This window comes from Tamandua tetradactyla, chromosome 13, assembly GCF_023851605.1.
Source record: "Tamandua tetradactyla isolate mTamTet1 chromosome 13, mTamTet1.pri, whole genome shotgun sequence".
Classification (NCBI taxonomy): Eukaryota; Metazoa; Chordata; class Mammalia; order Pilosa; family Myrmecophagidae; genus Tamandua; species Tamandua tetradactyla.
This window is the reverse complement of record NC_135339.1, coordinates 56,297,223-56,311,144: the sequence shown is the minus strand read 5'-3', so window position 1 is coordinate 56,311,144 and position 13,922 is coordinate 56,297,223. Positions and strand designations below refer to the sequence as shown.

Sequence of the window (13,922 nt, the reverse complement as noted above, 5' to 3'; positions counted from 1 at the left end):
AATTATGAATTTTAATATACCAAGTGTTCAGTTCTTTAATATATTTCAACTACTTTATCTTCTGGAACACATAACCACTAAGTATACAAAAAATTGTTGATCTTCATGTTGTCATTTATTTTGGCGTTAATTTTGATTTTTGAAATATTGCATAAAATATGAGATTTGTAATTGCTGAAATTTTGCTGCCTGCTTAAATTTTGGACCCAAGAGTTATGTCTCACTCATCTCACTCTAATATCACTCTGAAAGGCAGAAGAGGTAAGTGGGTGTTTGGAAACCCGCCTTTATGTTGGTTAGGATGAACAATTAGTTCAGTTATAGGGGTAAAAGGATATGTTTGATTTAGATACCCGTTTTAGAAAATGGGATTTTCAGGTGGTGATTGCTTTAGAACTTCTAAAAGTTAAATATACCATTATCTCAAAAAACCATGAGATTCATGTTTGTATCAATTAAAAAAATGTTTCTATCTGTTTAGGTTCTCCCTGTGATCCCACTTTTATCCTAGCATGTGCTCCCTGCAATGTGATCTGCTCCATCATTTTTAAAAATCGTTTTGAGTATAATGAGGAGAGTTTTCTTAATTTAATGGACAAATTCAATGAGAATTTCAAGAGTTTGAGCTCACCATGGATCCAGGTGAGATTAAGACCTTTTCTTCAGGAACTATTAAAGCTCTTGTGCTGGAAAATTCAAAATTCTTTGAGGACCAAGCGAATATATACCGTATCTGAACAGAAAACATTGCTCAGAGCTTAAAGTGATAGAGTATATATCTTGAAAAGTCTCTGGTAATCATTTATTCCAATCCCTGAATGTTATGAGTAAAGAAACTAATGCCCAGAAATGCTAAGCAAAGTTTTAAGGTAGGTCATGCAAGAAGCTTGAGTGGAAACTAGGGATGGAGCCAAGTCCACTGGCTCCCTATTTAGTGATGTTTTCACTGTCTCCCATGTCCCCATGTCCACATAGATGACTCTGGGCTTTCCAGTCGCATGCCTACAGTCCTCCATGAGCATCCAATCCTTGTGAACACCTCGCAGGCCACCTAATCAGATGGCTTTACTCTTCTACTGTGAAGCAGGGGCAACATTCTACCTGGTTGTAATGCAGGACTGCAACACCCTACTTTGTGATGTGGAGAAAAGGGAAGTTTGGGGCAACAGAGTCTTACATAAAATGTAAAATATGACTGGAGAGTAATGTGCTACCGCCTGTGCCCTAGCTACCAGGGGTCCAGAAATCTGGGTCAGAGATGTTCAGATGGTGGAATGTGAGTATGAATTTAGGTACATACCACATTTTTACCCTCTGCTGAACTACCATGTCTCACACTCACCCTAAACCTCAATTAATGGTGTGAATTTACAGAAATCACTTAATCTCTTAGTCCAAGGCCAATTCATGTATGAAGTATGGAACTACATTTTGTGATATATTTGGACACTTGCCATTTTTAAACTATGGTATAAGTGGTTGACTGGTGGCAGTAGAAGGAGCTGTGACTACTTTTGTGCCCTATAACAAGTTGCCAAAACTGTCTTAGACTCTGTTCTTATCTGCATAATTTGGATCACCTGTAATTGCTACCGTCCTGTAACTCAGGATTGCTGTGAAAGTGTTGATGCAAGAATGTGACAATTGATTGAAGGAAATGATGTAGTATTTGACATTTAGTAGGATGCCTCCCTCAAATCCTCTGTCATTGTAGAGAATTGTTTGGTGTGTACAGTAGGAAGTTATTCCTCAAGCGAGAAGCCATGGCCTAACATAATGGTTGGGTTATATGGTTGTGCTCAAATCCTTTTTCATTTAATAAATGAGTCTTTTCCCTTTTGGTCTGCAACATGTTTCCCATCTTCATAAACTTTTTGCTAGGAAGTCATAGTAAGTATTTACAAAATAAAGATGACTTATATAACTTTATTCTGGAGAACGTAAAGGAGCACCAAGAATCTCTGGATATTAACAATCCTCAAGACTTCATTGATTGTTTCCTTATCCAAATGGAAAATGTAGGATGTGAACAAATAATTGACTGTCAAGGTTATATAATTTATCAATAAGTCCAGTATATTCTGGGGACATTTAGCTGGCTTGTTAAACACTGCTTGATAAGCAGTTAGATCTTGCCTAAGGGTCAGTACCATGCATATAAGAGCCTTTAAAATGTGATAGTGGGGTACAGGTGAGGGGATGTCCAGTGAAGTGGGCAATAGAAGTCCAGAGGTATGGGCTATCAAAGAGATAGAGTTGATGGCAGAGGGAAGTTTAATTGGATTTGATGAAATAAGAGTTTGGGCAGAGGTTGGTGTTTTTGAAGAAACTTGAATAGTGGTTTGGAAATCTGAGATTATTTTTAGATGGGAATTTGAACCAACATGAGATGTTTGAGGGGAATTCTGGTGTTCTGTAGGATATGGAGTGCTGGGAGAATGCAGTTCAAGGAATAGCTAGAATATTTTTCATTTTCTAGACTTGGCATGATAAGATTCTAGATAATTATTACAAGTATGGGAATGCAGAGAATGTGATAGAAACTGAAGTAACACTGTGCTTGCTTAGCTTGCTTGATTCTCAAGGTGTCTAGTTAAAGAGTGACTTTACATGTGTCACGTGTGTTTCTCCCATAGCATCAGACCTAATCCTAGTTCAGTATCTCAGTAACAGTATCAGGTAGCCAAATGCTTTCCATTTCCCCTTCAACTTTCCTGGCATATAGTCCCATGTTCATCTTCACATCCATGTTGAAAGAAAGAGAACATATGAACCAACATGCTCGTCCTTATATTTCTTTGGCAAAAATGATATTTAATCATTTAATAATCATATTGAATTATTAAACCAAACCTGGCTGTATGTGTGTGTGTTGAGAGTTGGGTGAGAAAGTAAAATTTAATTTTTAAAATCACTATGTTAGATTAGAACAAAGGAGAAGGAGGTTGGGAATGAAACCACCTACATTGTCTGCCACAGCACATACCAGTTCAATATATATATTTACCTCTTTCCATCGGAAGTCTTTCTAAAATAAATACAAATATCATTTTAAAAAGTAAATATTTACAAAGTCCAAAGAAGAGCAGGAGAAACAGAAGATTTAAATGCAGATTTGTAATGTAAAAAATGATAATTTCAGCAGAGTGATTAAAATAGCAGCTTCTTCTAATATTGTAGTCTTCAATTTTTAGCTTTGATGAGTTTTACAACTCTTGAGTAACTTTAAATGAATTGTGATTAAATATGCTGGCAAATTAATTTGTAAAATAATTGTATATATTATTCCTAGGAAAAGCACAATCAGAATTCTAAGTTTTTGATTAAGAACTTGGTAGTCACAGCAAGTAATCTCTTTGTGGCTGGGACAGAGACAACAAGCACAACCCTGAGATATGGACTCCTACTGCTGCTGAAACGCCCAGAGGTCACAGGTATGACAGTAGAAATGAGCAAGTCATGGTAATCCCAATGTAGAAAAGACTCTTTATTTGAATTTATGTATCTCCAGCTTCATCTGTTCGGTGGTTCCCAATGGTGACAAAGTCACACTACAACAGAGAGAAAAAAAAATGTGTTGGTCTTAGGAAAAGTGACAACTCTCTCACGTGGTCTGGGTATCTCTTATGAACCCCATACTTGCCTAAAAAGCTAAATTTAGCTCTTGATCTGCAAATCATAATATACAGACACTGCATTATGAGTCTTTGGGAAAGTGATGTTTTCTTCTTTTCCCATCGATTTTTACTTGAGTCTCATCAGTAAAAGTCCGGGAAGAGATTGACCGTGTGGTTGGGAGACACAGCAGCCCCTGCATGCAGGACAGGAGCAGCATGCCCTACACGGACGCTGTGGTGCACGAGATCCAGAGATACACTGACCTCCTTCCCACCAGCCTGCCCCATGTTGTGACACAGGACGTTCAGTTTAGAGGGTATCTCATCCCCAAGGTGAGTCTAGTGTGTTTTCTTCAGTCCTTACCCTTGAAGTGCCCATTGGCACAGTATACTTGCAGAGAATTCAGTCAGTTCTCAACTATAACAAAATGGAAGGAGGAGTGAATCATTGTTTGGCCATCACTAGAAGACCGGTTTGGGCATATATAGAAGGTCAGGAGTCTGTTTCTTAACTTCATCGTGCCTGAAATTTATTGGTTATGGCATCTCTAGATAGCTTCTTAAATTTTTGTAGCCTTTTAACTGTCCTTCCATGAATGCATGGCATTTTACAAGTTGTAAAATATATACCCACTATTTACTGTATTTGAGAATCACATATTTAGCATGTATGAAAGTCAATTCCATATATCTGCAATTGGAGATATGATGAGTTATGGTACACCTATGTCATGGAATTCTATGCAGCTATTTGGAGAGTGATATGGAGTTTTCCTAATAGAAAGATAAAAGTGTTTATGCTACACTGCTAACTGAAAAGAGCTGAATGTAAAACAGTGTGTAAAATATCACTTTTTAAAAGTTTTTACCATCAATTTATTATGAAAATATTATGACAGAGACTTTGGAAGAATTATACAGTGAAAATCTACCTCTCTACTTCTTAAATCCTACAGCTAACATGTATTATATTTGTTTTATCACATATTTCTCTCTGTTTCTATATGCATCCATCAATCATTGTTATATTTGATATATTGCAAAGTATGCTATAGATATCAGTTTATTTTACCCGTAAATGTGTCAGTGTGGTATCATTTAGTACAGTTCCTTATTTGTTTGATGTCCTTTCTTTAACTATTGGGGTAAAATTTACATGCCATGAAGTACACAAACCACACTTGTGTCTTTCAATTAATTCTAACGAATGCATACACCATCTTTTACTCAGAACCCTATCAAAACATAGAAAAAATTACTGCCATTTTTGACTATTCACTCATGCCCATGCTTTTGGTCTCCACTCCACCCAAAGATCTTTGTGATTTTTCCTTTAATGAAAGAATAGTTGTAGAATTTCATATAAGTGGAATTTTGGCATGTGTAAGTGTTCTACTTTGCTAGCTACCAGAATGCAATGTACTAGAGGCAGAATGGCTTCTAAAAGGGGAAATTTATTAAGTTACAAGTCCACAGTTCTAAGGCCATGGAAATGTCCCAACTAAAGCAAGGCTATAGAAACGTCAAATCTAAGGTAACCAGGGAAAGATACTTTGGTTCAAGATGGACAATGACATTCAGGGTTTCTCTCTCAACTAGAAAGGCAGATGGTGAACATTGTGGCATCTGCTAGCTTTCTCTCCTAGTTTCTTGTTTCATGAAGCTTCCCCGGGAGAACTTTCCTTGTTCATGTCCAAAGGTCTTGGGCTGTGTGGCCTCTGTTTTGTTGCTCTAAAAAGGGGACTCTGTCCAAAATGTTTCCTCTTTTAAAGGATTCCATTAAACTAATCAAGACCCACCTGGAATGGGTGGAGTCACATCTCCCTCTCATCAAAATTTAATACACACTGTATGTGGGTGAGATAACCACATATCTCCTTGGGAACAATCAGGATGCTCTCAGCCAAGAATATTGAATGAGGGTTAAAGGACATGGCTTTCTGGGGTCTATAAGAGATTCAAATCAGCACAGTAAGTATATAGCCTACAAGTGTAAGGCTTAATATTCTGGATAATGCTTTTGAGAGTCATACTTATTATTGCATGCATTGATACTTTGTTTCATGGTATTACTGATTGATTTTCCGTTGCATAAATATACTGCAATTTATTTAATCATTTTCCTGATGGTGGACACCTAGACTGTCTCCAATATGGCAACATTTTGAATAATTTGTTCTTTCTCACTTCTTTCAATTGGTTCATTTCTCTCAGTTAATTACCAAGCCTGGAATTGCTGGACTATACATAAGGGGTATGTTTAGTGTAATAAGAAACTTATAGGAAATTTTCCTACTTGGGTGTACCATTTTATAGTTCAAAAAGTATATAGGAGTGTCTTGCAAGGGTAGTTCGTTGGTAGAATTCTTGCCTGCCATGTGTGAGGCATACGTTCCATTCCTGGTCCATGCACTTCCCGCAAAACAAACAAACAAGCAAAAAAAAAAATTGAATAAAATTCAAGAAAGAAACATAACTCCAACAGATGATTCTGCAATAACGGGATACTAATGTGGAAAAATAATGAAACGTGACCTCATCAGACAGGATACAAAAAAATTATATATGAAAGTCCTGGTTCTGCACCCTCATTGATATTTGGTATTGTAAGTCTTTTAGATTTTAGCTATTTTGGTTGGTGTGTACAGGCATTTCACTAAGGTTTAATTTTGATTTCCCTAAACGCTAATGATATTTAACATTTTTTTCATGTACTTGTTGATAATATCTTATTTTTTGAAGTGTATCTTCAAGAATTTTGTCCATTTAAACATTTTTTGTCTTGCTGTAATTAAGTTATAGGAGATATTTATCTATCTTAGATACCAATCCTTTGTTAAATATGTACTGTGAATATTTTCTCCCCATTTGACCCTTACCTATTTTTTATTTTTAGTTTTTGGCATGGGTAGGCTCCAGAAATTGAACCTGGTTCTCTGGCATGGCAGGCGAAAATTCTGCCACTGAGCCACCTAATTTTTTTTAGCAATATCTGTTGGCAGACAGACAATTTTGATTTTGGAAAAGTCTAATTAATCAATTTGTTCCCTTATAGTTACTGCGTACTGTGTCACAAGATAAGTTTGTCTATGGCTAAGTCACAAACATTCTCTAATTCTTTCTTCTGGAGTGTTATAGTTTTAGGTTTTATGTTTTGGTCCATCTTGAATTAATTTTTGTGTATGGTGTCAGGTATGGGTTGATAACCTTTTTGAAGATGTGGATATGCAATTGTTTTCGCACCATTTGTTGAAAGACTTTCTTTTCCATTTTGGATTGATTAGTCTTATTTTAATTGACTGTATGACTTTATAGAAATCACTTAATCTTGGGATACAGAGTGAGAGTTTGGGTAGTAGGTTTTGTAATTGAACTCAGGATACCTGGGATATAGTTTAGGCTCTGGTGCTTAATTGTTCTATGGAGTTGGAGCTACTTCCTCTACTTGGAAATATGTTTTCTTATTTATAAATTATGTTTATCGGGCTAGTGATTTTCAGTGATACCTCCAGCTCCATGTGCTCCTTATAATGAAATTTCTCTGTTCATTCCAGGGCACAGCTGTTTTAGTATCACTGAGTTCTGTCCTGCATGACAACAAAGAGTTCCCCAACCCAGGTCAGTTTGACCCTGGCCACTTCCTGGATGAAAGTGAAAACTTTAAGAAGAATGACTACTCCATGGCTTTCTCAGCAAGCAAGACTAATTCTTATTTCCATCTGAAACAATAGAACTCTTGGAGAAAAGGAGGGTTTCTCTGGGGTGGTCAGGACTGCTCTCTATAGTAATCCTAAGCCCCATTCCCAGTACCCCAGCTCTTTTTTATTTCATGACACCTCTTCGTTATAGGATCAGTTCAGTGGTACCTGGGGCTTGGCCCTATTTCTTACAAAGGCAAGGCAGCAGGAGTCTGGAGTAACTGCACTCTGTCCCTAAGTGATCCTTTCAGGAGCTTAGCATTATTAAGCCTTTCTTTTTTGCTCTGAAGAGAGCACTCCCTCATCAAATTCATTGAGACCCATTTATGTTGCTGCCATAGGCTAAGCTCTAGGTATGGTCAGAACATTCCTTGAAAGGTCAGACCAGCCTTGTGAGTGAAGAGGGACACCTGTGATGGTCTCTAAACCTTGAAATGTTCCACCATCCGTCATCATTCTACCTGGTTATTGGAGGGCCCACCTCCACAGTGGCCTCTCGGTGCTGAATCTCTGACCCAGGAGTCTCCTGTATTCTATGGCAATTAATGCCTGATTTGGGCTCAATGCTATGTTAATCAAGAAACTGGGAAATGTCCTGCCCTCTAGTGCCATATTCCCACAGGGGGGGAAGGATAAACAACAGGAGGATTATGTCTTGGGCTGAAACATGTTTCAATGGAAACATTAATGTGAAGCTGAAGAAAACCCAGAGAAGAAACGTTTCTACTGTCAGACAAATTCAGAGAGATTTTCCCACAGGAATAGAAATGAAATTTAAGCTGGGTCCTGAAGGCAGGAGTAGAGGAGGAGAATTGTGCATTTCAATCAAAGGGAACAGAATGAGATTAATTGTACAACTGGCTGTCTTATTTGGGAATTGGTGAGTGCTGAGTGTGGCTGTCCCTGCAGGTAGAGGGTAGGAAGAGTGGAAGGAAAGAGCACGGACTGTAAGACAGGGGACAGAATATGAATGTCTCACAATTAGAAACTAATCCTATAGACCAAGTAAGGAGAGCCATGCAAAGTGTTTAAATACAGGAGTGGAGTAGTCTGACAAGACCTTTAGAAATCACATGAGAGGTCTCAACTTTTTGTTAAATTCTGTACCAAAAATAGAAGGAGAAACACAATTGCACAGCCCCTTTCATTTCTCTACTGCTCCATCCCTTTGACAATTCAATGTGGGTCATTCTGGAAAGCCCACATCCCAAAAGATGAACAGTTTCATTACGTGAATGTTTATTTAAATTCCTTTTGTTGAGCAAGCACTCAGGAAATATTATGGAAGGTAAGGGCAGGAAGTGCATCCTTTCACCCATCCATCCATCCATCCATCCATCCATCCATCCACTGATGCACTACCTAATAATTCTTGAAACAATTATGGGGATTCACTTGGTGCCATTTCAGAAACAGGATTCAAAGAGAAAATAATTTTTGTTTTCTTCATAGGAAAATGAATTTGTGCTGAGGAGAGCCTAGGTGTATGGAGCTGTTCTTATTCCTGACCACCATTTTACAGAATTTCACCCTGAAATCTCTGGTTGAACCTATGGACATTGAAACCACCCCAGTTTCCACTGGGATTGTCTCAGTGCCACCCTTGTTCCAGCTCTGCTTCATTCCTGCCTGAAGAAGGGGAGACCAACTGCTCGCGTTCTGTTGTCTGCATCTACCCCTCCTCTGGGGTGTTGTGCTTCCCACTACCTGAGACACTTTCTCTGGATTCTTTTCCTGCCCTGTTTCCCCTCATTGTTAACTATCTAGTGAAATGTTCACTTCCATTAATGATATTTTCCTGATTTTTCACTTGCCAAAGTTACTTCCTATACTCCAGTCTCTGCCCTTGTATTAGAAACCATTTGCCTTATTATTTTGCTGGCTGGGTGCTCCATTGAGTAATTGGGAGTTTGATTTGAGAGGAAGATAAATGTTTGGGGGAGTGGCTGCAATATCTAAGGATGTTTTGAGAGGGTAAATAACGTGAAGAAAGTCATTCTAAGAAATTTTTCTCTGCATTAATGACTCATCCATTCTCTCCCCCCATTGTCGTTGCCTTTCACATCCCATAAATATTTTAATTACTTTCATCTCAGATATGAAAGTATTATAATGTACCTTTTACTATTGTTTAATCATGTATCCTGTATGTTATCCTTTTCTACCAAAATGCAAAGCTAGTTAATATGGGAGAAAAAAGTGCATTGAACAATGATGCTGAGTGCACTGGCAAAGATCACTTTATTCAAAGCTGTATGAAGTAGAGCAGAGAGGATGTCACTAGAAAGGCTATCATCACCGAGAGAGAGAGCACAGTTCCCTTGAAGTGGGGGTCTAGACAGAGTTCAAGTACTGGATGAACAAAGGGAAGAGTACTGAAGGTGGAGGTCAAGCAATTGGGTGTGTCCATTAAGGAGATCATCTCCCGAGTGTACTGTTGAGGCCAGGTAGAACATGTCGTATGTGGATTCTGCAAAGGCCAAGGTAAGGGAGGTCAGGGGTCTAGAGATAAGAAGAAGCTTATTTAAAAATTAGGTAAGCTAAGGAGAAGTTAAGGCCATCTTAGACAGTAACCTAGTGAGTAGGCGATTTCTCATCTCACACTGTTTTCCTGGATCACAAGGTTCAGGTAAAATTCAACACTGTAAGTCTCCCCTTTTGCTCAAGATGATGATATTTGTTCATCACTGAACAATTCAGAGGGTCGTAGATCTGAGTGGGGTGAAGCATCATCTAAGAATGGTCCACTGAGGATTTCTGATGCTACTGTTCCTAGAAAACAAGTTGAACCTCTCAGTATCGTTGGCAGTAATATCAGTTGTTTTAGGATCTGGTTTCTTCAAAAGGGGTTGCTAGCCTTCCTTAGTGACTCAGTCAAGCAGCTTGCCAAGGAGTAATCTTCTCTGATACATTAATGAGACCTTCAATGTATATGTTAAGTTGTTGAGTTTAGCTTGCAGTGCTTCTTCAAAACGTGGGGCGAGGCCAGCTGCAGGGCAACCTAGAGTCCTGGTAGGGATTTGGGCTGTCACACTTTAGTTCTCAGTGATGTTCTCTTAGAAGGGTGAAAGAATACATGTGAACGTTCCTCTAGAGAGTTGTCAGCTGATATCCAGGGAAACTGGAAGAAGTGAGAAGTTATGTGTTAACACATTGTTCAAGAAGACAGGGTCCGGTCCAGTTAATAGGTAGGTAATAAACCAGGCAGTTATCTGCAGTTAAGAGAGGGGCACAAAACAGCCCAATGAACAGGAGAAGAATTTGATAACCCCCAGAGTGAGCTTAGTTTTCTGTTGAAGCAACAAAATTTCTCTCTATAGTCAACCTCTGACATGGTTTCTGGGCTGCAATCACAAATACCCCAAAATGGATTTGCTTAACAGGAAGTTTTTGCTTCACGATTTTGAGGCTGGGAGAAGTCCAAATTCAAGGTTTCAGTAAGGTGATGCTTTCTTCTTAAGTTGTAGTCTTCTGGGCTGGCTGTTGGCAATCCTTGTGTATTTGGCATTTCCATCACATGACAATGCTAATGTCCTCCCTGTTGTCTTCCACGTTTGGTGACGTCCAGCCTCCTAGTCCTTCCTGTGATTTTCTCTTCATAAAGCCTTTGATCAGTTGTGCTATACCCTAATTAAAAATAACATTTTTAAAATGTCTTATTTACAATTGGTTCATATTCACAGGAATTGATTAAGAACATATTTTGGGGGAAGATACTGTGATTCAGCCTTTTCATCAAAGATAACCAAAGTAGATTATACTTGATCAGAAAATCAGACAGGTTTCATTAGATTCGTCTTGATTATTTACATAAGTGTAGCAAGAATATGATTTACCCCATAGGCTTTTTAAAGTTTGTTTTGCTGGAAGTTTTCATAAGGAACCTCAGATTGGTCTTTAAAAACCTCTCCAGGATTGGAGCCAAGCCAACTCACCACCAGATTTCACTTATAATACCTATAGATCTGGGTGAAATCTTCTTTCTTGTAGTCCCCAAGTTAACATATGGTTCCTATGTCTGCCAGGAAGTGACTCCCTTAGTCACCAGTAAGGCTTGAACCCATGTAAGCTAGGTACTATAAAGTAAGACGTAATAATGGCCAAAAAGTGTCTAGTTATATCTGATTAAACATTATTCTCAGATAAGACATTGCTAGGTATGGATAACGAACTAGCTTTAGATTATCTTTCAGATGGAGAAGGTGGTATTTGGGCTGCTCCCTATAAATCCTGCTGGGTCACTGCCACCGGACAAGTCCAACTCATCATCCAAAACATCTTCAAGCAAGTGAAATGGCTTCACAGCATGAACAGGAGACCCCAGAGACACATGGGAATCAATCAGCGGGTCTGCCTAGCACCTCCCGGTTGTACTCCCTTGTCTCACTGCTGATCATGTTAGTCATTCTCCTACTCCTCAGACCTGTCTTTATCCTCACCTTCACCAGCTTCATCACACAATAAGCCACCCACCTCTAAAAGCCACCCACTTCTTTCTCTGTCACGTGTAGCTTTTGGGTGGCAGCCTATAAAATCACAAACCCACCGTGTTTGGTCTTCTTGGAGTAAAATGGAGGGAATGTGAAAATGGAATGGTTGTTAGCTTCACTAACCCACTTGAATGCTTGAATTTTCTTTTTATGCAGGAACTACAAAGAGGAAACAGAAAAACATGCTGATGTACCTGTTGTGCTGGTCCAGGCCACGTTCTTGCAGACCACGGGCCTGGGCTGCAGAGAGATGGAAAAAAGAGGCCAGGCACAGACGCAGACGTGAATTTCATTGGAAGTTTGAACAGGAGAAGATTTTTCTGGTGGTGGCCATTCTAGAAGTGAGCATTCCACAAAGGGAACAGAAGTGCACAAGGCTATACACATTTTAAAACAGAGACATTCCATAGTATGAGGACATCAGGTCTCTAGTATAATCATTATAGGGGCCTAACAGCTCATATTTCTCAGGTCAGAGTTTAAGATAAAATCTTTTTGCATCAGTAATTACAGTCCTCCCCTGCTGGCAGATCATTTTGTCTCTTAACCTTTGTCCTTGGCTCCAGCAGGTTTGTAATAGACTTTTAGGAAGGGACCTGGGCATCAGGCCACCACACCAGTAATCCTTCATGGGGCTTACTTAGACCTTTGCCCCTGCAGAAAAGAAACAAGTCCTGCGGACACCAAGTTTGCTTATTTTTGCCAAATAGTCATGCTTCTGCAGAGTCATCCTCCCTCTCCAGATTGCAAAATTAATGAAACATGGCCCAAGGACACCCCACCCCAATCAACTTCTGTAGCTCACGCTCCCTTCTTCTGTCTCCCCATTCCCATACTCTCCCTTTGTTCCTAGCAGCTATGTATAGTGCCTGGCTAAAACTTGCTTTTTCGAGCACTTAACTTTTTGTTGCAGTGATGCACTAATGCTACTTTAGCCAATTAACTTCTTTTTTTAAATTAATTTTTAATTTTTTTTAAATACTAAATAACACCAAACAATCTCAAGCATTCGTAACTTTGGTCATTCTGTTCTGCATATATAATCAGTAATTCACAATATCATCACTTAGTTGCATATTCATCATCATGATCATTTCTTAGAATATTTGCATCAATTCAAAACAAGCAATAGAAAGAAAGCAGCAAAAAATTCATACATACCATACCCCCCATGCCGCCCCCTGACTGATCAGCAGCATTTTCCTCTAAATTTATTTTAATGTTTGGTCCCCCTATTATTCATCTTTATTCCATATGTTTTACTTGTCTGTCGATAAGGTAGATAAAAGGAGCATCAGACACAAGGTTTTCACAATCACACAGTCACGCTGTGAAAGCTATATCATTATACAATCATCTTAAAGAAACATGGCTACTGGAACACAGCTCCACATTTTCAGGCAGTTTCCTCCAGCCTCTCCATTACATCTTGACTAACAAGTGATAACTATTTAATGCATAAAAATAACCTCCAGGATAACCTCTTAACTCTGTTTGGAATCTCTCAGCCATTGACACTTTATTTTGTCTCATTTCACTCTTCCTCCTTTTGGTTGAGAAGGTTTTCTCAATTCCCTGATGCTGAGTCTCAGCTCCTTCTAGGGGTTTTCTCAATCCCTTGATGCTGAGTCTCAGCTCATTCCAGGTTTCTGTTCCACATTGCCAGGAAGGTCTGCATCCCCAAGCGTCATGTCCCATGTAGATAGGGGGAGGGTGCTGAATTTGCTTGTTGTGTTGGCTGGAGAGAGAGGCCACATTTGAGCAACAAAAGAGGTTGTCTTGGGGGTGACTCTTAGGCCTTTCACATAGGCTTTACCTATCCTTTGTAGGGTTAAGTTTCATATGTGCAAACCCCAAGATTGGGAGCTCAGCCTATAGCTTTGATTGTCCACACTGCTTGTGAGAATATCAAGAATTCAACTTGGGGAAGTTGAATTTTCCCCCTTTCTCAGCATTTTTGAAGGGGACTTTGCACATACTTTTTAAGTCACTGTTCAAATGACTCTGGGATTTATTGCAGCATCACTCTGGACAAACTGACAAAATCTCATGCCCTACTCAAGGTTCCATGTACTTATGGTGTTAAATTAAGGTGTCTACATGTTATATTAGGAAAT

The 13,922-nt window shown here is 39.0% G+C and overlaps 1 protein-coding gene across 2 annotated transcripts in view; it reads left to right on the top strand.

Moving 5' to 3' along the window:
• Window positions 1–12,075, top strand: part of LOC143654037 (cytochrome P450 2C9-like) — a 29,210-nt gene extending 17,135 nt beyond the window's left edge. Inside the window, exons 3-8 of one of the 2 annotated variants that reach the window (XM_077125498.1) lie at window positions 482–642; window positions 3,293–3,434; window positions 3,754–3,950; window positions 7,172–7,235; window positions 11,509–11,712; window positions 11,962–12,075. In XM_077125498.1, coding sequence (XP_076981613.1) covers window positions 482–642; window positions 3,293–3,434; window positions 3,754–3,950; window positions 7,172–7,235; window positions 11,509–11,708 — 764 coding nt within the window. In that variant the 3' untranslated portion in view covers window positions 11,709–11,712; window positions 11,962–12,075. Of the gene's footprint in view, window positions 1–481; window positions 643–3,292; window positions 3,435–3,753; window positions 3,951–7,171; window positions 7,236–8,767; window positions 11,713–11,961 lie in introns of those variants that run through there. The other variant, XM_077125499.1, reaches the window with a different exon arrangement.
• Window positions 12,076–13,922: the final 1,847 nt, after the last annotated feature.